At 46.3% G+C, this 24,207-nt stretch overlaps 1 protein-coding gene across 2 annotated transcripts in view; it reads left to right on the forward strand.

The window, feature by feature from the left end:
• TUNAR (TCL1 upstream neural differentiation-associated RNA) overlaps positions 1-24,003 on the forward strand; it is a 52,350-nt gene extending 28,347 nt beyond the window's left edge. For both annotated transcript variants that reach the window (XM_061159713.1, XM_061159714.1), the window contains exon 2: positions 21,606-24,003. In XM_061159713.1, the coding sequence (XP_061015696.1) occupies positions 21,606-21,791 (186 nt within the window). In that variant the 3' untranslated portion in view covers positions 21,792-24,003. The remainder of the gene's footprint in view (positions 1-21,605) is intronic.
• Positions 24,004-24,207: the final 204 nt, after the last annotated feature.

Genomic DNA, 24,207 nt, shown 5'->3' on the forward strand with positions numbered 1-24,207 from the left:
GCCTGAGCATCTTCTGGGCACCAACCCCCATGTAGATGGTGTCGGTGTTGGAGATCTCAAGGGAGCCAATGTGCTTGGGTTGAGTCAGGAAATAGAAATTATGCAAATATAGATACTTCCTTGGTGGTCCAGTGGTTAAGAATCTGTCTTGCAATTCAGGGGATGCAGGTTCGATCCCTGGTCAGGGAATTAAGATCCCACATGCCCCAGAGCCACTAAGCCTGCATGCTGCAACTAGAGACTCTGTGCACTGCAACGAAAGGTCCTGCATAATGCAACGAAGATCCTGCATGCCGCAACTAAGACTTGACGTGGCCAAATAAATAATTTAAAAAAGAAAGAAGGTATGCAAATATAGACTGTAGGAGTTAATCTGATAGATTTGGGCTCACAACAGTGTAAGGGTTGATGCCCCTGGATCCTGCTGTCATGGACAAATCGTTTACCCCCAGTGAGCCACAACTTTCTCATCTGGAAAATGGGCACTTACGCATTTATTTAAAGCAACTTATGGAGTCTCTTCGATTCACTTGACATTGTTCTTGGCACTGGGGCTTCTCTGGAGGACAAGATTGTCTTCATGTGGCTAGTCTTCCAAATGAGGAAGAGGAGGAAGAATAAAAAAATAATATGCTTTCAGGTCATGATCATTGCCTTAAGGAAAATAAAGTAGGTATGTGAATGAAGGGTGAAGAGGTAGGACCTTTACAGATGGGGTAGCCAGGAAGATTTCTTTGATGGCAGACTATCTAAGCAAAACTTGAATACTATAGGAGCAAGTCAGCTCAAAAGTTTGGTCAAAGTGTCTGATAGAGGAAATGTCAAGTGCAAAGAGTCTGGGGTGGTATTTGCCAAAAGGGTTGAGGGTGCAGTTGGTACAGGAAAGACTGAGGAGAGTAGGAGGAATTTGGACAGGTAGGCAGAAGCTATATTATATATGTTTGGGGGAGGATGAGGCCTGATAGCAAAATCCATTAAAAAAATTTTTCCCCATTAATTTTAGACACGCATTGGATCAAAATTGTAACCCTTACTTCTCTCTGCATGTCAGTAGTGGCTTCTTCAGAAAAGCTATCATTCAGACAGATGTTATTTCCAGCCAGGACACAAACACCCTTGGAGAATCCATATGCAGAGATGGGATTTTGGTATCACAGTCGATGGTAAAACCCACCCAGCTGTCTGGTCGTGTCGAGGAAAAATTCACATTAAAATGCAAATGCTCCTGAGAAAGTGAAATGTTGATGGGTACAACTCTCCAAAGAAAAATATTCATGAAATACGGGCTGTTGATCCACAGCTAGTTGGCTGAGCTGTTTGCTCAGCAAGACCTGAGTGCTAAGAAATCTCAGTTACAGGCACTGTGCTGTGTCCTCCAGAAACCCCAGGACCTCCCCCAGGGGCATTGAGAAATGGGGACACACAAGTGCTGGGTAATCAGGAGATGGGGTGAGGAACTCACTTCTTTAAAGCCGTGGTCCCCAACCTTTTTGGCACCAGGGACCGGTTTTGTGGAAAAGGATCTTTCTGTGGACTGTGGGGTGGGGGAGTGGTGGTTTCTGGATGATTCATTACATTTATGGTGCACTTTATTTCTATCATCGTTACATTAGGCATTAGATCCCGAAGGTTTGGGGACCTGCTTTAAAGGACTTTCTGGCCACATCCTTTTCATATGCTAGTTAAACTGCTCAGCCTGGACTGGAGTGGGGGGCAAAGAATAGCGACTTTTGCTTCCATGTCCCCTGCAGGAGGAGGGGTCCACATTCCTCCACAGTCACTTCAGCTTCTTCTGTTTCTCATTCATTCAAGATCTTCATATTGAGTTTCCGTAAAAGGATTGTCCTTTCCCTTGTGTGATTTTTTGGGGAGATTAAGGAACATACATTTTCTCAGTTGTTGTTTGGTTGCTAAGTCATGTCTGACTCTTTGTGACCCCATGAACTACAGCACGCCAGGCTTCCTTATCCTTCACTATCTCCTGGAGTTTGCTCAAACTCATGTCCATTAAGTCAGTGATGCCATCCTATTATCTCATCCTCTGTTGCCCCCTTCTCTTGCCCTCAATCTTTCCCAGCATCAAGGTCTTTTCCAATGAGTTGGCTCTTCGCATTAGGCGGCCAAAGTACTGGAGCTTCAGCTTCAGCATCAGCCCTTCAATGAATATTCAGGGTTGATTTCCTTTAGCATTGACTGGTTTGATCTCCTTTGTTGTCTAAAGGGATTCTCAAGCGTCTTCTCTGGCACCACAATTTAAAAGCATCAGTTCTTCAGTATTCAGCCTTCTTTATGGTCCAGCTCTCACATCCATACATGACCACTGGAAAAACTGTACCTTTAACTATATGGACCTTTGTTTGCACAGAGATGCCCTGCCTTTTAGTGTGCTGCCTAGATTTGTCATAGCTTTTCTTCCAAGGAGCAGGGATAGCCTTTATTTGCAACCTTCACCCACAAAGTGTGGTGGTGGGGAGAGGGAGAGAGAGGTGTGTTGGGCACCAAGGTGAGTTCTCATTAATCCGCACGACACTTAGCGGGTAGGTGTTCTCGTCGTATTTTGTACACCAGGAAAACTGAGGCTCAGAGATCAACAGAGGGAGGGAGGTTTGTGGCCCTTTGCCAGGAAGCAATAGAACAGGGTACTTGGAAGCGTATTCTTAAAGCCAGATGTGTGTCTGAGCCTCTTGACCCCTCCCAGCTGTGGGACCTGCTTTGGGATGTCTGTTCCTCTCACTGGCCTGACTTTGCTGCTGGATAAAATGTGATGACAGCACTTCCTCCTCTGTGATTATTCTGAGGGTTAAAATTGTCCATGGATGTGAAGTGCCCAGAACACTGCCTGGCCCCTGGGAAGGGCTCCATCACCCCGTGCCCCCCGACTGCCTTCAGTGTGGCCAAGGTCCCCGGGCCAGCAGGAGGTGAGAGATGATGGCTTAGCCAAGCGGGACTGTCCAGGCTAAGACTGAGAGGGGCAGCCAGACTCTCGACACCCTGAGTCCCTGATAGGTCTCTGGATCTATTTGAACTCAGATCCGTGGATTTCAGAATGAAGCCCCTCCATACACACCCTGTGACACACATTGGACACAAATCTCAGATACAGCCAGCTCGGTCACCCAGTTCTCATCCGACTCCCTGCGGAATTATGACACCCACTTTACAGACGAGAAAACTGATGTTCATGATCTTTGCTGTTCTCCCAGAAGACTGCCTGCTTTAACTGTCAAATTCTGCTGTAATCTCTTGCTGTTACTTGAAGAAGACCAGCCTCTCTCTCCTGAAGGATTGCAAACAAAAGCCTCTTTCAGCCAGGGTTATCTCTTGCTGCATTGTCGTTGTTGTTCAGTCACTAAATCGTATCTGACTCTTCGCAACCTCATGCGGTATGCCAGGCCTTCCTGACCCTCCCCATCTCCCAGAGTTCGCCCAAGTTCATATCCATTGAATCAGTGATGCCATCCAACCTTCTCATCCTCTGCACAACCAGCCAAACTCAGTGCCTTGAGACAGAAGTGGCTATTATCTCTTAAGGCTCTGCGGGTGGACTGAGCTTGGTGGGCCGGTTGCCACATGAGGACTCCTGCGTTGGAGTCATGTTGTTGGAAGGTTCCTCCGCGCAGACGTTTGGTACCTGGGTGGGGTGGCTGGCACAGCCGGGGTTTTCAGCCTCTCTTTCCTCGTTCCTCTCCACGGGCCAGGATCAGGCTTCTCTGCAGCAGGCGGTCCTAGGGATGTTGGCCTTCCTTCAGGGCACCTGGCTTCCCCCAGAGTGCGGTGTTCCAGAGGGGAGGAAGTGGAAGCTGCCAGGGTCTTAAGGCTGGACCCAGAAACCGGCACAGGGTCACTGCCAACTGCGTGCTGTCACCCCAAGGGAGGGGACGCGGATGCCAGCCTCTCCAGGGTAGAGCGTGTCAGAGGCTGTTTGGTCATCTGTGACCCACCACAGCTGGGGAAGAGGGTTTTGGCAGATGCTGTGAGCTGTGGATGTGTTTGACGGCTCACTCCCATGTAATGTGGGTTCTGCTAGCTGCCTGATAATAGACCTGGGGTCCTGCCTGATACACCTGGAGAATCGCTGCTCAGCCTGAGTGGTTGGCCGGGACCTGCGTCTTTGGGGAGCTGGGAAAAGGTGGTCTGGCAGACAGACTGAGGCTGGCAAGCAGTTGGCATTGGGGGTCTGTGGGATGCTGGGCAGTGGGGTATGCGTGCCACAAGATAGGCAGGGCTGAGGGGCAGGCAGGCACAGGCTGGATTCAGGAAGGAGGCAGCCTGACCCCTCCGGCCTCAGGAGCAGAGCGTCAGCCATCAGTCAGCTTCTGGAGCAAAGCAGTCTTCCCCTGGAGGATGGGGACGGACCCGGAGGTCCGCAGCCCAGGCCCGGGGTCGCCGAGCAGGCTTCTCAGATGGGAACTTTGGGAGCTGCGCTCAGGCAGAGGCCTGGTTCTAAGTGCAGCGCAGGTGGGTGCCGGCCAGGCCCCGTTGTCACTCCGGAAATGCGGAATCTGAAGTGACCGGAACCCAGGGCCCTGAGACTCGGCCCCTGAGAGGCGGAGGCCTTGAGTCCTGGGTGTTTCTGAGAAGCAGGGCGCTGTAGGGGGGTGGGGTGTCTGCAGAGGAGTCGGGGAGCTGAGGGGCAGCCCAGTCTGGGAACTCTGCAGAGACTGACTGTGGACCCCTTAGGACTGCAGCCCTGGCTGAGGGCGTTAAAGTGTGCTGCAAGTTCCCTTCCGTTCTGGAGCTCCTTTCACCAGGGATTGGTGCCCTTCCCAGCCCCCACAGAGTGACTGACACTTTAGCAGGGCTTCCCAGGTGGTTCGGTGATAAGGAATCTGTCTGCAGTGCAGGAGATGCGGGTTTGATCCCTGGGTCGGAAAGATCCCCTGGAGACGGAAAAGGCAACCCACTCCAGTATTCTTGCCTGGAAAATCCCATGGACAGGGGAGCCTGGCGGGCTACAGTCCATCGGGCTGCAAAAGAGTCGGACACGACTGAGCAGGCACACACACACACGCCACAAACAGTTCTGTAGGGCCTGGTAAAGGCCTGGTGAGCTGGCAGAAGCAGTTGTGACGTAACTGAATGATGACGCTAAGCATTACTTCTTCTTTTTTTTTTTTTTCTTATTAGTTGGAGGCTAATTACTTCACAACATTTCAGTGGGTTTTGTCATACATTGATATGAACCAGCCATAGATTTACACGTATTCCTCATCCTGATCCCCCCTCCCACCTCCCTCTCCACCCGATTCCTCTGGGTCTTCTTAAAAAACTAATTTAGACTTACAGGAAAGTTGCGGAAATAGCACAGAGTTCTCCTCCCCCAGCGTCCCCTCAAGTTCACATCTTGCATGGTCAGAGTGCAGTGAGCAAACCCAGGCAGAGAGCATCGTATATGGCTACTAACTAAACCTCAGACCTTACTCTGATGTCAGTAGGTTTCCCATGAAGGTTCTTTTCCTGTTCCAGCGTCCCACCCAGGATCCCACATTCCTTAATTGTCCTGGCTCCTTCGTCCCCCAGTCTGTAACAGTTGGATTATCTTTCCTGGCATCTCATGATCTTGGCCGTTTTGAAGAGTACTGATCAGTTGTTTTGTAGAATGACCCTCAGTTTGGGTTTGTGCGATGTTCTGTCAGGTTTGGACCGAGGTGGTCCATTTTTGGGCAGGATCCCACAGAGGTGATGCTGTGTCCTTCTTGGTGCCTCCTATCAGGGGTTCATAGTGTCCGTATCTCATCACTGGTGATGTTGACCTTGGTCACTTGTTTAAGGTACTGTCTGCCAGGCTTCTCCACTGTCAAGTTCCTATCTTTCCTTTGAAATTAATAGATGTCTGGAGGGAGGTACTTTACCCGGGAGACTAAGCAAACGCTGTTTTTCCCTAAATTTTCACCCATTACTTTTAGCATCCATCAAGGGGTCTTCTCTACAACAGTCATTACTGTAATCTTTGCCTAATGATAATCTTATATTTCCTTTTTTATTTCTGCTTTTATTACTTGGAATTCTACTGTAAGAAAGAACCGTCCCTTCTCCCCCATTTATTTGTTTATGTGATTATTTATAGCTATATAGACCTCTGGATACTGGCATTATTCTATAAGCTATGACTTGTTACTGTGGCTATTTATTTTCTTGCTTATGTTGTTCCAGCTTTGGCCTCATATTAGGAACACTTTCCGTTTTGCACTTGTGTTTTTTAGCAGCCCCACTCATTTTTTGTGTGAGCGTTTCTTTATTTTTTCAAGTGGTAAGATATTCAAAGTGATCTTGTATTTTCCTTTCCCAAATCCTGCGGCAAGCCACTTCTCCAAGGGTCCTGGTTCCTTTCATTGGAGAATGGCATATAGAAACCAAGATCTGGGTGTTGGGTGTGCTCATTGCTACTGAGGTGTTACTGCGTTTAGACCCTCCCAGGGACACAGCTGGGAATTACATGGCGATGAATATATGACACGAATATATCCTCATCTGTATTTCTGTATCCACCTACCTGTATGTGTATTAAAAACCATAAGTCTATCCTGATAGCTCTAATTCCAGTCCAACAGCACAAAGGTCACTTAACCTTCTCTCCTTTCCTTATTTGTAATTCCTTTCTCCAGCAGTGAGAAGCCCAGTTCTCATGATCTCAGATACATTTATTTAACTCCAATATAGAGTAGTTTCAGAACTGCTAACCCACATCCCTGTGAGAAATGCATTTACTAAGTGATGACAGCCCTTGTATACCGACCTTTGGTCCTCAGTGCTACACTACACATTCAAATTATGGTTTTCCAAAGCCACTCAAGTTAATGCTTTTCTTTCCCACCTTCTTCAGTGTGGTTATATTACCTATTTGTAGTAATTTGGTCCTTTTGTTAGCATTGACATTCTGTTTTGAGTTTCTCTCACATCTTGGTTGCTTTTAGTTGCTTTTTTTGTGTGCATATGAAGGTCATACAAAACATCACAGTGCTTTTCCGTCAGATCTGAACCAGAAGATATACTTGGAGACATGTCACTCCCTCTTTATCCCTGCCAGTCTGATCTCATCCTCGACTGCTCTCGACCCCTTCTCACCTCCTCTAGGTAGCCCATCTCTTTCATTTCTAATTTAGCCTTTCTGTATTTCTTCTGAATTGATGAGCAGGTTGTATATCTTACAGCCTCATTCTTGAGTGAATTGTAGCATTCCAGTCTCACTCTTTGCTTTTCTAATTTAACCGTATGTCCTGGAATGGTCCCCAAATTAGTTCATTTCACTCTTTTGCCCTCCTTCTTTACAGCTGCGTAGTACTCCACCATGTGGCTATACCAGAGTTCATTCAGCTCCCTCCTGTGTCTGAGTGTTTGGGTTGCTTATCACATTTTTGCATTTTCCAGTGATGTTGCATTGAATAAACTGCATGGATATTTTTGCAGTGCTGGGCATTGTCTTCAGAGCTCTGTCCAAGGAGTGAGCTTGCCAGCTTGGCAGATAAATGCATATGCAGTTCTGTTGGGTGTTGCCAGCTTTCCCTCCAGTAAGCTTTACCCTCAACTGTTGGAAAATGTTTGTTTCTTGAAAGTCAAGGTTTGTGTCCATCTTGAATTGATTACAGATGAGGACTGGAGACAGAGGATGATGTATTTAAGGTGACACGGCTCATTGGGGGCCAAACTGGAACTCAGATCCAGCTCCCCAGAGTCCCCACCTCTTTCCCTACTTCCTGCCTCTTCTGAGAATTGGGAGTGGGTTCTCCTAGCAAGGGGGCTCCATGGCCCACAGGGAGTAGCAGGCAGGTGGATGTGATGTGGCTGGTGGGGGTGTGTCTTGTTTCCACTGCGGGGTTTAAGCAATCTTGCCCTGGAGCTACCTGATGACCTCAGGGAAGTCTAGGCTAATATAACTCCTTTTTCCCAAAACTAAAAATGTACTGTCATCTGAGTGAGAGAAAGACTGATTAATTTACCCTTAAGGGTTAGTACAGGGAGCTGTTTTTTCTCTTTATATCAGTATTTAAACTTTTCTTACCTTCCACATAGTAAACTAAGCCTCCCTTTCATCAGATTTCGAGGTGGGAAAGAAAACAAGCCCATCTACCGACGAGGGCCCCCATATCTTATTATCCGGACCCACACTCTCCTTGATCACACAGGTGAGCTGAGTGCAGAGAGATTTTCCCAGGCTCTTCCCCAGGTTAGGAGCAGGTAGGAGGCTGGTCCCAGTCTGCCCATTGCTCACCTGTGGTTGACAGGCTGGATGACAATATAGTTAGCAGCTACAATTGTTATCTTCTTGGGTAGTTAGAGAAGTAGTTACTGGTCACATCGTGACAGGTCTCATGAAAAGCTGGATACAGCAATATCTTGTCAGTTAGTAAAAGACAATGATAATGATGATGTAATAAAGGAGAACCTTTGTATTTTATTACAAGTTAATCACTAAAGGGATGATGCCCATAAGCTTACATTATACATAATGGCCCATCTCTGGGAACGCTGTCTCCCAGGTAATGAGCATTAAGCTAAAATACCTTTTCTTTAGCTCATAGGAAACCTCCTGGCCAGGCCCACCTGTGAATAACTGCAGGAAGGAAGAAGCTAACACATCCCTTCTGGAGGCTGACCAGAACCAAGAAATGTTTGACTCTACCTCCTCCCCTCTTGGTATAAAAGAAGCCCAAATTCTAACTTGGGCAAGATGGTTCTTTGGGACATGAGTCCACCATCTTCTCAGTCTGCCAGCTTTCCAAATAAAGTAGCTATTCCTTGTCCCAGCAACTTGTCTCTGATGAGCAGTACAAACTTGGACTCAGTAATGATAATAATAACAATTGTAAACCTTTGTTGAGCAGGTTAAGTGCTTTACAAATGTTCTTTCTTCGATGGCTCTTTGGAACCCCTAGGGGGGTAAATTCACAGGTGTGTCCAAGCTGCCATCTGCCCTAAGTAGCATCTAATGAAACATAGGCTATTCTGTGGCTGCCTGGCCTGGGTGTGGGCACGTGGGCAGGAGCATGTGCTCTGGAGAACTCTTGCCCAGCTTCCGCAGAGGACCTTGCCTGGGTGCTGGGTGTCTGTCCCTCGGACAGCGCATCCCGGCTGATTTCCTGAGGCAGAGCTGGAGGGCACCTGGTCCGAACATTTCATCTTGGAGAGCAGGTTACCATTTTTTACTAACCGGGGTCTGATTTTAGGAGCTACATGGGTTTTGTAAATTTTTTCATAAAGTGTCTCATGTATGCTTGTGCTTGCTCATGCTCAGTCGTGTCTTGACTCTTTGCGACCCTGTGGACTATAGCCTGCCAAGCTCCTCTGTTCATGGGATTCTCCAGGCAAGAATACTGGAGTGGGCTGCCATGCCCTCCTTCAAGGGATCTTTCTGACCCAGGAATCAAACCTGCGTCTCGTGTGTCTCCTGCATTGCAGGTGGACTCTTTACTGTTAAGCCACTGGGGAAGTCCATCTCACGTATAAATAATGTATGTGTATGGTTGAGATAATAAATATGAAATGAGCATCCATGTACTTATCGCACAGTCTGTGGAATAAATTCTAAAACTCTGTGTGGTTTACAGGAGCCCCTGTTCTGGCCTCTTCTTCCCCCTGAGACTTCCGCTCTCTCCAGACTCACTGGGATGCTTCATCGCCCAGACTCACTGCGTGCAGCCTTTCACACATTCACCTTTTCTTTGCACCTGCCAATCTCCTAATGCCTAGTTTTCTCCCCTAGATGGGCTGAACTAGTCCTGCTAGCCATTTGGGTCTCAGCTTAGCTCCCTCCCATCTTCCTGGGAGAATTCCCTGCATGACTCTCAGGTGAGTGGGGACTCCCCCGTTGTGTGTTCCCCAGTGCCCAGGGCTCACATCACCATAGTGATGTTTATGTCTCCCCCTCCCTGGGGCATGAGATGCCCGAGGACCTGGTCTTCCATTGGCAGATGCTCTGTGGATGCTTGGAGGATACTGATGGGAATCCTGGTCCATGGGTTCCCCAGGGAATGCTGTGTTTTAAGGGACCACTAAGGTCTGTTCTCTAGGGAGATGTCAGTGGTTCTTTAATGCTCTGGCACCATCCACTGGATTTGTCACCCAGTGTTTCTGAATGTCCAGGCAAAAGCTCATCCTTGTTAAATAGGATGGAATGAAACTTCCTCCCCGCAACAATATCAAAATGTCCCTGAGATGGAGAAACACTGGGAATTACAGTTGAGCCAGAGCCACTCTTGGGAAGGTGGTCAGCGAGTCCTGGAAAGAATTTGAATGAAATAGTCTCTCCTCTCCTTGTCTGGAATGAGTGGTGCCTCTCAGCATGTTGGGGAGCACAGATTTAGTCCCAAGACTGGCAGTATTTTGAAAAATGAATTTCTGCTAGAATTAAAGGGTATTGAAACCAGCTCCATGTTGCCTGAGTATCTCTGGTGGAACAAAAACACTGTCAGAACTTTGAACATTTGGCATTACCACACACAGCCACACCCGTTTCCCAGCTCAAATTCCAGCCCCCTCCCCACTTCCTTCCCCCAGCAGAGAGATTCTGTCACAGAGAAGGCTGCCTGCTTTGTCCTTTTCACTCGTATAGTGAATTTTCTAAGGCTCTTAGAAAGGCAGAAGCACTTGGAGTCTTCATGGTTTTATTTACGCATATATGTGTTTTGAATATGAGGGAATATAAACAACATGTGTTCAATCGCTAAGTCGTGTCTGACTCTTTGTGACCCCATGGACTGCAGCACTCCAAGCTTTCCTGTCCTTCGCTGTCTCCTGGAGTTTGCTCAGATTCATGTCCGTTGAGTCGATGATGCTATCCAACCATCTCATCCTCTGCCGCCCTATTCTCCCTTTGCCTTCAGTCTTTCCCAGCATCAGGGTCTTTTCCAGTGAGTCAGCTCTTCACATCTAAAATAACATAATCAACTACATTACAGAAAATTTCAAAATATTCTTCCCCCAGGCATTTTCTCCTGTTCTAGTGAGGCTTTAAAACTATTATTTGGAATCCTAAGTAGGACTGAATTGCAATATCTTGTGGTTTTTTCCCCATCTCATAGCTGGGGCATCTGCCTTTAGGCCACTTGGTCTTTTGATCCTCATTTTAAACTGCTGTGCAATATTTCATAATTCTGTGAGGTTTTTTTTTTTTTCCAGTCCCTGTTTGCTGTTGATTGCCAAGTGGCAGCTGAAGGAAGATCTGTGACTTACTAAACAGCTCTGAGAAATTGGGTGTAGAGAAGGGGACCCTGCAAGTGAATTGAGGGGACCTAGGGCACCAGGACCCAGTGTGGATCCCTAGGACTGCATCTCTCAGCCATGTCCTCCTCTGGCAAGGTCACTGACCTGGTAGACCTAGAAGTCTTAGCTGGACTTCACGGCATCTTTCAAAAAAGATAGAAAAATATGCATAGAAGGAGAAAGCAAACAATAGAAGTCAAATGACTTGTGATGCAAATGATGCTAGCATTACCCTGGAAATCTGGTCAAAAATTGGGACATGAATCATCTAGACAACAGCGTGGAGAGTGTGCATGTCCAGTTTGTGGATGGTCTGAAGATGGAGGAGAAGGACTGGGTAGGTAGAAGGGGTCCTCTGGAAGCTGAGATGGCCTCACAGGGTGGCTCCATGGGCAAAAGTCAGCCTGCTGAAATGTAACAGAGTCAGAATACTCAGTCCTGTCTTTGGGTTCCAAACACTCACTTCCCTCAAACAGGAAGAGGGCCACGTGGCTCTGTAGCATCACGATTCCGTAGCATGGTGTGGTGACTCCAAAGTCAGTGTGGCTCTGGGCAGCATTAGTGGGTGTGCTGCCCCAGAATGATGGAGGGGATAGCCCTGCCCCACCAGGCTGGGAAAACCTTTCCTGGAGTACCGTTTTCCTCGTAAATGCTGTGATTTTGGAATGGGTCTTTCCAGGAGCAGGATCGTAATTAAGCGGAACTGCATGAACCAGTTAGAGGTAGGCGGTGTTTAGCTGGAGGAAAGGAGGCTCCTGGGGCCACAAGAACAAGTCCCAGTCACCATCCACATCATCATCATTTAATCTCAGTAATTGCCAGTCCTTGAACCAGACAGTTCACAGCCATCCTATTTAGTCCTACAAGCTAAATATTAACCCCCGCCTTACAGATTAGGAAACTGAGTCTGAGAGAGGTGAAGCCGCTTGCCCAAATCACACAGCTGGTAAACCACAGAGCCGAGATAGGATGTCAGATGCGTTTGAGGGCAGACTTGTCATTTCTTCTCACTGAATATCACTTTGTCAAAACCTGAGGTATTATTGCCTTGCACAATCACCTTGGTCTTTTTTTTTTTTTTTTTTAATTTGTATTGGGATACAGTCAATTAACAATGCTGTGATCATTTTAGGTGAACAACGAGGGAACTCAGCCATACATACACACGTAACCATTCTCCCCCAGACTCCGCTCCCATCCAGGCTGCCACTTAACATTGAGCAGAGTACCATAACATCACCTTGATCTTTGCAGAGAGGGTGGCCTCTCCCTGGTTACAGAGCACAGTGCTCCTCCTGGAATTTACACATACATATTTACATAGCACTCAATACTTCTAGTCTTTAGAACCCTGTGGATCTTTTTTTTTTAAGTTGTTTTAATGAATTATAAATTTGTTTTTATTATAAGCTTTGTTTCATTAGTAAGTATTCAGTTGAAATAATTATTCATTAATTAATTGTGTGAATTATTGGATGGATATCAAAAGTCTATTTAGAAAATGTAAGATGTAAAGAACAAGCATCCATGTACCCACCTCTCCACTTAAGAAATATTACCAGTACTTCAGGGGTCCCCAATCCCATCCACTCCCCCCTCTCTACTTGGTAGTAATCACTCCCCTGGCCTTTTGGTTTATTATCCTCTTGCTTTTCTTTGTAATTTTATCCCTGATAGATCAGCTGGTAAAGAATCCGCCTGCAGTGCAGGAGACCATGGTTCAATTCCAGGGTCGGGAAGATCCTCTGGCGAAGGGGTAGGCTACCCACTGCAGTATTCTTGGGCTTCCCTGGTGGCTCAGCTGGTAAAAGAATCGCCTGCAATGCAAGAGATCCGAGTTTAATCCCTGGCTTGGGAAGATCCCCTGGAGAAGGGAAAGGCTACCCACTGCAGTATTCTTGGGCTTAAGATCCTCTGGAGAAGGGACAGGCTACCCACTCCAGTATTCTTGGGCTTAAGATCCCCTGGAGAATGGATGGGCTACCCAATCCAGTATTCTGGCCTGGAGAATTTCATGGACTATTGAAGTCCATGGGGTGGCAAAGAGTCAGACTTTCATTCACTCAACCTCTAAACAACTTGTTCAGTTTTCCTTCTTTTTGAACTTTATATAGATGGAACTATCCTTTGTGTAGTCTTTGGCAGCTTACTTTTTTAATCTACGTTGTATTAGCGATTTATTCTTGCAGCCTGCAGCATTTCACTCCTTTTCACGCCGTACAGAATATATGACAGGCCACTGTGGATGGACATTTGTGTTGCTCCCAACATGTTGCTAATACTGACGTTGCTCTCTGTCAAGATGCTTGGCCGCTGTGGGCCATTGGTGCAGGTGTACCCAGGTGTGTGCCCACAGGTGGGATGGTGGGTCACCAGGGTCTGAGCATACCCATCTTTATAAGACGGTAGCATCTTGTCTTACAAAGTGACAGTGACCAAGTTCCACTTCTGCATGTGCTCAGTCGCTCCGTCATGTCCGATTCTTTGCAACCCTGTGGACGTAGCCCACCAGGCTCCTCTGTCCATGGAATTCTCCAGGCAGGAATACTGGAGTGGGTTGCCGTTTCCTTCTCCAGGGGATCTTCCTGGCTCAGCGATCGAACCTGTGTCTCTTGCGTCTCCTGCATTGACAGGAGGGTCTTTACCACTGAGCCATCTGGAAGGCCCCAGTACTCCCGAAGCTGGTGAACAAGTCTCCCTGTTGCTTTACAGTCTTTGTCTAAGTATTGAATGGTTTTCTCTGATTTTTTCACCTCTTGTCCATCATGGCTGTTGGGTAGTAACTCACTGTATTTTATTATTTTTTTTTCTCATCGTATTTTAATTTGCGTTTCTCTGATTACTGAGGTTTAGCTTCTCGACAGTTACTTACTGTTTTGAGAAGTGCCTGAACATGGTTTTTGCCCAGTTTTCTACTGGGAGTTTTATCATTTTCTTACTGGTGTGACACTAACATGATATGTATGATATACAGTGTATATAGTATGTATATGACAGACACATAGTACATACACACATGTGTGTGTGTGTGTGTATATATATATATATATCCCAGATTATGGCTTAACTTTATGATTTTTTATAAACAGAGGTATTAAATTTAATGTTTTTGAATTTATTACTATCTTTCTTTATAGTTTGAACTGTTATATCTCAATAAGGTATCCTCTGCCTCAAGGTCATAAAGATATTCACTTATACAGTCTTATAAAAGTTCTTAGTTTTTGCAGTTGTTTGTAATCCACCTGGAACTCGTGAAATTTGGTCTGATTTTTTCTATATGGTTACCCAATTATTCTAGCACTGTTTATCCAGAAGCCCATTTCCCCCAGTGATGAGCAGTGTCCATGTATGTGTAGCTCTATTTCTGTTCTTTTGACTTATCTTTCTAAGGGTTAAGTCCTAAAGCTGTATAATAATTCAACACATCTTATTAGGCAAGTTCCCCTTCCTTATTTTTCTTTAATAAATAATTTGGCTATTATTATCTCTCCGCACTTCGATATACATTTTAGAATCAGCCTGCTAGGTAGCACCAAAAACCCTGTAGAAATTTTGACTGCAGTAGCTCCGTATATAGATCACCTTAGGAAGAACTCATGTTTTCTAGATATTGACTCTCGCACTCCTTGAAGATGGTGTGTCTTCCTTCTTATGTAGGTGCAACTTTATGTCTGTAAACTTTTCTTTTTAAAAAATTTTGCATATTTTTGTTAGATTGATTTCTAGGTAGTTTATATTTCCACTACTGTTGCAAATGCTCTCTTTTTTAGATAAATCTCTTTATTGAGATAAAATCCACAAACCACCGCATTCACCTCTTCAAAGTATACAATTCAGAGTTGTGCAACCATCACCAAAATTTAAGTCTAGAACATTTTTATCATGCCCCCAAAAAACACCTTTCCCATTAGCAGTTAACTCTCACTCCCCTCTCCCCGCTTCAGCTCCTGGCAGGAAGGAATGAGTGAGGGACTGAATGAATGAACTTAACCTGTGCAGCTGGACTCACGTCAGATGTTGCCTAGGCCCCACCTTTCCTTTCTGTTTTATTTTGGTTTTATTTTCCCCTCCCATCTCTCTTATTGGTCTAGTTTTCAGCTAATCTCCCAACCTCTTTCATTCTCCTCCACTCCCTGGCCAGACAGTTTTTCCCAAGGGAAACCATGTTCCAATCACTTCTCTCCAAGGAAACCCTCGGTGGCTCCCTTGGGAATCCGGCTGCACCCCCAACGCGGTTTCTCTGGGGAAATTCAGGCTGATGACTCAAGCCGCTTGGAGGCAGACTTTGGGAATGCAGCTCTTGGGAGTCGGAGAAGGCCTCTTCTGGGCTCTCGGTTTGCTGCAGAGACCTCAGAAAGTAAACACAGTCGACCTGATTATTCTCCTCCACTTCCTCCTGAGTCAGAGCTGTCTCGGGTTAACTCGGGGAAGAGGCTAAATTAAGCCTTGAAACCAAGCAGCCTCCGTGACTGGCACTTGGTTTTGCTTGAGTGACCGCGATGATGGGTGTTGGGTTTTAAGGGCAGCACTAATTATGTCTCTTTAGACCGACCTTAGTGATCTTTTCCCTGCCCTGCAGAGATGGGGATGGCCAGATTCACCCCCCAACCTCCACCGCCCCCTCCGCCGCAGTACCCACTCACTCATTCCTGCAGTGCCCTTACCCGAATGCCTGGTCCATGCTAAGCCCTGTGCTTGGGGTTGGAGATTCAGAAGCTTGCTCTCTCAGGGAGAGGTAAAGGAACTAGTCTCAAGTCTAGCTAAAGGAACTGCAAGAAACAGCAGACCCATGAAAGATAACTGGTGCCTGGGAAGATGTCTGTTCAGGGCAGAGAAGGGAGCGGATGTCCCTTTTCCTTCTTGTGACCTCATGCGAAGGCCATGGAATCACCAAGATAAAAGAAGGGGCCAGCCTCGCACTCAGAAACAAGTGAGTGGATACAACCACTTATACCTTATACCCTAGCAGTTCTCTTAGGTGGATGGAGCCAATAGGAAATGGCACAGATTTACCTCAAAAGAAAACATTGCAAACAAACATTGACTCTAGTTAATACATGTAAGCTGCAGTATTTAAAGGGAAGTATTTAAAAGGATGATATTTGCCTGGAGAAGGAAATGGCAACCCACTCCTATACTCTTGCCTGTAAAATCCCATGGACAGAGGTCCCTGGCGGGCTGTAGTACCTGGGGTCGCAAAGAGTCAGGCATGACTGAGCGACTGATATAGATAATGATATTTATAGTTCACTTTGAAATGCACCCCAAAAAGATGGCTGGATAGATGCAGGGATAGGTATCTGAGAAAACAAATGTTGTTGTTCGGTAAGTCATGTTTGACTCTTTGCAACCCTATGGACTGCAGGACACCAGGCTCCCCTGTCCTTCACCATCTTCTGGAGTTTTCTCAAGCTCATGTCCATTGAGTCCGTGATGCCATCCAACCATCTCATCCTCTGCCACCCCCTCTCCTCCTGCCCTTAATCTTTCCCAGCATCAGTCTTTTCCAGCGAGTCAGCTCTTCACATCAGATGGTCAGAGTATTGGGGCTTCAGCTTCAGCATCAGTTCTTCCAAAGAATACTCAGGTTTGGTTTCCTTTAGGATGGACTGGTTTGATCTCCTTGCAATCTCAAAAGCCTTATCCAGCACTACAATATGAAGGCATGAGTTCTTCAGTGCTCAGCCTTCTGTATGGTTCAGCTGAAACATTCATACATGACTACTAGAAAAATGATGTGTGTGCTCAGTCATCTCCGACTCTTTGCGACCCCATGGACTATAGCCAGCCAGGCTCCTCTGTCCATCGAATTTTCCAGGCAAGAATACTGGAGTGGGTTCCTATTTTCTACTCCAGGGTATCTTCCCAACCCAGGGATCAAACCCACATCTCCAGTGTCTCCTGCATTGACAGGCAGATTCTTTACCACTGCAAAAAACCGTAACTTTTTGACTGTACGGACCTTTGTCGGCAAAGTGGTATCTCTGTGTTTTAATACACTGTCTAGGTTTGTCATCACTTTCCTTCTCTCAAGTAGCAAATGTCTTTTAATTTTATGGCTGCAGTGGCCATTCACAGTGATTTTGGAGCCCAAGAAAGTAAAATCTGTCACTGCTTCCACTTTTTCCTCTTCTGTTTGCCATGAAGTGAGGGGACAAGATGCCATGATCTTCATTTTTTGAATGTTGAGTTTTAAACCAACTTTTTCACTCTCTTCTTTGATTTTCATCAGGAGACTCTTTGCTTTCTGCCATTAGGGTGGTATCATCTGCATATCTGAGGTTGTTGATATTTCTTTTGGCGATCTTGACTCCAGCTTGTGATTTATCCAGCCTGGCATTTCACATGATGTGCTCTGCATATAAGTTAAATACGCAGGTGACAACATACAGCTTTTACTGTTTTCCCAATTTTGCAATCTGTTGTTCCATGTCTGGTTCTAACTATTGCTTCTTGACCTGCATACAGGTTTCTCAGGAGGCAGGTAAGGTGGTCTGGTACTTCCATCTTTTAAAGATTCTCCACAGTGTGTTGTGATCCATACACTCAAAGGCTTTAGCATAGTCAGTGGAACAGAAGTAGATGGCTTTCTGGAACTCCCTTGCTTTCTCCATGGTCCAGCAAATGTTGGCATTTTTATATCTGGTTCCTCTGGCTCTTTGAAACCCAGCTTGTACACCTGAAAGTTCTCAGTTCATGTATTGCTGAAGCCTAGCTTGAAAGATTTTGAGCATACCCTTGCTATCATTTGAAATGACTGCAATTGTACAGTAGTTTGAGCATTCTTTGGCATTGTCCTTCTTTGGGATTGGAATGAAAACTGACCTTTTCCAGTCCTGTGGCCACTGCTGAGTTTTCCAAATTTGCTGATATATTGAGTATAGTTCTCGAACAGCATCATCTTTTATATTTTAAATAGCTCAGCTGGAATTCCATCATTTCCACTAGTTTTGTTCGTAGTGATGCTTCCTAAGGGCCACTTGATTTTACACGCCAGGATGTCTGGCTCTAGGTGAGTGACTAAAAGCAAGTATAGTAACATGCTAATAGTGACATTTAGTTGCTGAGTGTATGGGTGCTCAGTATAAAGTGTTTTTTTTTTTTTTTTGCTGTATGTGAAAAATTTCATTTAAAACATTCGGGAAATGCATATGTGTGTTTGCCAGCAGAAATGTAAAAGAATGTTCAGAACAGCATAATGACCTCAAACTGAAAGCAACCCAAATGCCCATCAGCAGTAAAATAAATGCATACATAGTGGGTCTGTTTATATAATGGAGTACTGTTCACAATGCGAATGAACAAGCTACAGCTGCACACACATGGGTGAGTCTCACCAACATAACATTGAAGGGGGAAAGACTCAAAAGAGGACATCCTGTATGGTTCTGTTTCTATAAAATCCATAAACAGGCAAAACTATCTAGGATGTTAGAAATCAAGGTAATGGTTTTCAAGAGGCAGGAGGAAAATGATTGAATGGAATAGGGAGCCTCCTAGGGTACGTAAAGGTTCTGTTTCTTGATGTTGGTGACAGCTAACAGGTATGAATATTCATCAAGTATGTGTAAAGTCTGTGCGCCTTTCTGTTTGTGTATTACACATCATTAAAAAAACTGTACTGGGAAGAAAAAGAAAGAAAACCAAACATATCCAGCCTGGAAGCTTTGCCTAGCCAAAGCTACTTTTTTCATTTAAAAAGCAATTCTAGTTAGAAGTTACATCCTGTATACAGATGTTATTCCAAGAAGTTTCATTCAATTGGCTAGGACAGAGTGGAGAGCTCTGAAAAGATGAAGTCTTGCCCTGACCACTTTAGGGTGGTAGGAACCCACTCTAAGTCTGTCAAATAAACCAAAGTTGTGAAGGGAATGAGACTTCCCTTTAAGGCACACGCTTGTTCATTTGTGCACATATGCCTGTTGCGTCAGTTCCCTGCGTCTTCACTGTGTGTCTTTCCTTCACACAGAAATCTATCCACAGACACTGTGTCCTAAACCCAAACTAGATTCCCAAGGTGTGACCTGGCCCTTGCAGGGGCCCATGTGCCCAGAGGAAGGAAGAGATGTGCAGGCGTCTCACCTGGCAGCCATCCTCTCTGCCTTCCTGGAGTCCTTTTTTGTGATTCTTCTCATATTTGTCTGAAATATCCTTTGATCCCTGAACTGACTTGTCAAGAGTTCTTCAGAGAAGCAGAACCAATGAGAGAGAGACACAGATAGATAGAAAGAGAGATAGAGGTTTGTTATAAGAAATTGGCTCATATCATTATGCACGCTAAGTCACTTCAGTCATATCCAACTCTGTGCGATGCTCTGGACCACCATGCTCCTCTGTCCGTGGGATTCTCCAGGCAAGGATACTGGAGAGGGTTGCCATGCCCTCCTCCAGGGGATCTTCCTGACCCAGGGATCGAACCTGTGTCTGTTACATCTAACCTGCATTGGCAGGCAGGTTCTTTACCCCTAGTGCCACCTGGGAAGCCCCATGTGATTATGGAGACCGCCAAGTCTTGGGATCTGCAGAGTGAGTCAGCAACCAGGAGACTCAGGAGAGCTGATGGTTTCATTTCGGTCTGAAGGCTGGCAGGCTCAACACCCAGGAAGAGCCTAGGTTTCTGTCTGGATTCAAAAGCAGGAAACAGCTGATGTCCCAGCTCAAAGGCAGTCGGGCAGAAGTTCCTTCTCATTCAGCCCTTTTTTTTTTTGCTATTCAGGCCTTCAGCTGCTTAGATGAGACCCACCCACACTGGGGGAAGGCAGTCTGCTTTGCTCCGTCTACCGATTCCAATGTCAGTCTCATCCAGCAACCACCCTCACAGGCACACCCAGAATCATGTTTTAAAAATGTCTGGGCACCCCAGGATCCAGGACTCAGTCAGGTTGACAGAGAAAATTAATTGTCACCACTCTGGAGCCTGGAAAGCCTTCTAGCTTGAAAAGACACAGCTCTCTAATAGAAAAGGTGCAGCCAGGGGCCCTGGCCTGGTCCCTGTCCCATCTCATCAAGTAGGACAGGCTATTGCTGTTGCCACCTCATACACATTAGTCATTTTCCCCCCCACATTGTTTGGATTAGTCATCAGTGGAAAAGAAGGCTTCAGCTGCTCCCCAGGCCCCCTGAATGGTCATATTTATGATTTTAAAGAATAAATATAAATATCTTAGTTATTACAAAATACATCATATACGTCAGGCAATCTCTGAAACAGTTGAAGGGATAAAGATAAGAAATGAACCCCCACATGCTTCCCGCACAGCCTCACAAATGGAAAATGACCAGTATATTGAAGGTCTTTGGTGCTCCTTCGAGGGGATTCCCGCTTTGTCCTTTCCTATAAGTAGCCACTCTCCTGAATTCTGTTGGTCATTCTCTTGCATTTTACAAACACCAAAGTGTGCATCTCTAAATGTACTTGTTTGATGTGCCCTGGTTGAGTCTTTATGAATTGACACATGCTGTGGGCGTTCTCTGCACCACGCTTCTTCATTTGAGATGGGGCCTCATCCACACCGTCACGTGTAGCCGCTGTGCGTTCATTTCACTGCCGTGTCACATTCTCTGGTGTGGATGCGTCCATCGTAGGAGCCACGTGTCTGTCTCTTCAACTCTTGATGCCTGCTTGGGTTACTTCTGGTCCTCTACCGTCACAGCTGAAGCCTTCAGGAGCATTTCTGTCACCATCTCCAAGTTCACAGGTACAGAGATTTCTCTAAGATGAACACCTAGGAGGTCAGGTGTTGAGCCCCGTTGGGGAATATCTCTTTGCTTCTCTGGGTCATGCCAGGGAACTTTCCAGAATGATTTGACCAGTGTGTGCTCCCACTGGTGGTGATGTGGGATTCTTATGATGCTCTCCCTGTCCCCCGTTTCCATCCTCTCTGGTCTCAGTAAATTCCCTTCCCTGTGTTCGGTCACCCTTGTTCGCAGGGTGGCCAGTGTTTAAAGTATAGTGTGACCATGACGCCGGCCTGCCCACTTCATGCACGTGCAGGACTGGACTTGTCTAGGGTGGGATCTAGTATGTGAACGCGTGTCAAATTCCCGCTGCTGTGGGAGAGCCCATGTGCTTTTGTTGGGCGACTGTGTGGCTGTCTCTGTCTCTGCTTCAAGGGAAAGGACTAAAACAGAATCCCAGTAGAGCAGGTGGTGGCCAAGCTGAACCCCAGGGCTGAGCTCCTTACGCCAGTATCACGATCTTCATCCTTGAAATGGATCAGCCACGCCCTGCCATTTCTCCATGGCCAGAGAGCAGTACGTCCCAAGGTTTTCTCCATGAGCGTTTTGGGCCCACCCAAGACCTCGTCCCCAGACATGAACTCACTCCCCCACTCAGTCTGCCAGGCTTTGGAGAGGATGCTTATAAACTGTCATTTTTTTGTGCTGCCTCTTTCCAATTGCAGGTTAGTCTGGGGAGGAAGATAAAGACATTTGCCACCAAGATGGTAATCACGGGTGGAAATGATGAAGATAGAGGAGGCCAGGAAAAGGAGAGTAAAGAAGAGAGTGTCTTGGCGATGCTGGGGATTATTGGGACCATTCTGAACCTGATCGTCATCATATTTGTATACATCTACACCACTCTGTGAATGGCCCAGCGGGTCCTCAGGCCTCAGGATGGCCAAAAGACAGGAGGAGTCCTGTGTGTTGGCAGATCAGTGATCGGACACTGCGCCAACAACCAGCCTTGACCGACACACACCGCTCGATCAGATGCACCTTCGAACTTGATAAAGGGTCACCAAAATCAACCAACCCTGCTGCGAGGAGCAGACACTAAAGCACAATGAATCCACCAAAACTCATTCACACAGCAAGGAACTCAACGTTGTTGGCAGGGGACCCGAAAGGATGCTTGGAAGACTGCCCTTTGACACCATCAGGGAGTGGATGGGTGCAGAGATGGGTTATCCCAGGTCGCTGACGGATGTCACGTGTTCAAAAAGAGGAACGGGTGGACACAGCTCACAGCAGACACAGCTCTTGGCCTCTCTCCCAGGACATGTGTTTCCTCCTAACTCGATGAACTGTTTGGTACCAAAAAACCACAGGGACAATCCTTAACAAGCATCCCATTCATCAAAAGTGTCTAACTATTTGATACTGGGGAGATAACTTATTTTTTCTTTTTTTCATTGGCTTGATGTGTGTATCTGTTCATATCAAGGTTTATAAATATATATTTTTAATAAATGTGCTCTATTTTTTAGCATGAACCAAATATTTGGAGAGGCACTCCTGGATCCATACAGCTTTCCTTGGTTTTACCTGCTGTATCTACCTTAGACTGCACTTGTTATGTTGTGTAATCGCTCTAGTCCTCATTCTCTCATTTGGAATCGTTTCCCTTCTCTCTCCCTCTCGTGCTTTTCGGTCTGGAGGACATTTTCCCGTAAGACCAGCTGTGATCTTGGTTGGTGCATGTTTTAAGATTGTCCATTGAGCGACTTTTTGTTGTTATACTGGAGATGTAAAACGGTCGTGGGCATGTGGACTTTGGATGTACCGTATCCTTACTGAGAATTATGCATGAACAGGGCTGAGTGATATAGATCAGCTTTAAAAAAATTTTTTTACAAGGAATACCATGGAGGAAGGGCGTGGCTACATCTGTGGATCAACTATAGGATGGAGTATTCAGCTTCTCATTGGCAGCATTATTTCATTCTTGTGACCATTTGTCGATGAGATTTGATTTTAATGGCCACATGCCATGAAAGATAGGTGGGAAGGACAAGGGGGGCAAAGTTCAGTGTTAGGAGCGTAATTCCCTTCGTGAGCCTCCTGGGAGCCTTTGCAAAGTAGGTAGGGGTGTAAATGACACTTGGACTCCCCCCACCATAAGAGCTCACCTGGCTGTTTCAGGCTGGGAGGACACCCCTGCAACAGGTGACTTTTCAGGAGCACTAGAAGGGTATGCAACGTTCACCCCAAAAGATTGCTACATTTCTTCAGGCTCCTGGTCTACACCCACATGAAGCAACTTCCTCCCTGGCAGGGACAGTTGAATCAGAATGAATGTGCCCTGTTCTCCTGCCTCCCTGAGATGGGGCCTTTCACTGGCTGCAGCGGCATGGCCTTATAAAGAAGGTTAGCATTCCTTCTGCCAGCGCCAGCCTTGCCTGTGGGCAAAAGAAGCAGCAGGCTACCTAGGTGGAGTCGAATGATGTCCAGGAGATCACGGCCAGGTCTCTCTCCCTCCTGATGTCATGGTGTCTGAAATTTCACCCTTAGAGAGTCACTTCTTGGACTGTGTTAGGGACCAGGCACTTTTTAAAGCAGATGCCCTTAGCACCTGGCCCTCATCAGGAGTCTTCTCTTCCCCACCAGAAGGAACAGAAGTTGATGTGTGTTCAGGACATACTGTGTGCTAGGCATTGTGCCAGACTCTGTATTCCTTCAGTTATTGAATGCTCACAGGAAATGAACTAGAGAGTCTCTGTCCTACATCATAGAGAAAGAAAGGGGAACTCAGATGGGGGAGACTTCCCCGAGGTCAGGTAGCTGGTAGTGGTGAGTCAGAACGCAAATTCCCAGAGCTGTCTGATTCCCTAGCCCAGTGAGGGGCATCAAATGCTGGAAAAGAGGGAATGGAGAGACAGGCACTGGCCGGGAAAGGGCCCTCGGGGCCGGATGCTCACCGATGGTTTGCTGAGGGCCAGCTCTGCTCCCCGCCCTCCTTCCCTCCCAAGAATAAATAACCCTTGGGAACTCCTTGCACCCTGGCAGAACGTTGTACATGTAAGGACTTGAGGAGGGCCAAGAGGAGGCTGCTTAGACATATCATGGACTGTTGGGGGAGGGAGCCATCTCACAGGTTCCGTGTGGTTCTAGAAAGACTGTGAGAATTCTGAACCGTGAACAGAGTAAACAATAAAGGTGCAATGGAAAAAAAATCTACCGACGTCCTTTTTTTTTCTTTTTCCTCCAGCATCTGGGTATTTTTAACCTTCATGTCATTCCTTTACCTATACATATTTTTGTTTTATTTTATTTCAGAATTTT

Source organism: Dama dama, chromosome 13, assembly GCF_033118175.1.
Source record: "Dama dama isolate Ldn47 chromosome 13, ASM3311817v1, whole genome shotgun sequence".
Taxonomy (NCBI): domain Eukaryota; kingdom Metazoa; phylum Chordata; class Mammalia; order Artiodactyla; family Cervidae; genus Dama; species Dama dama.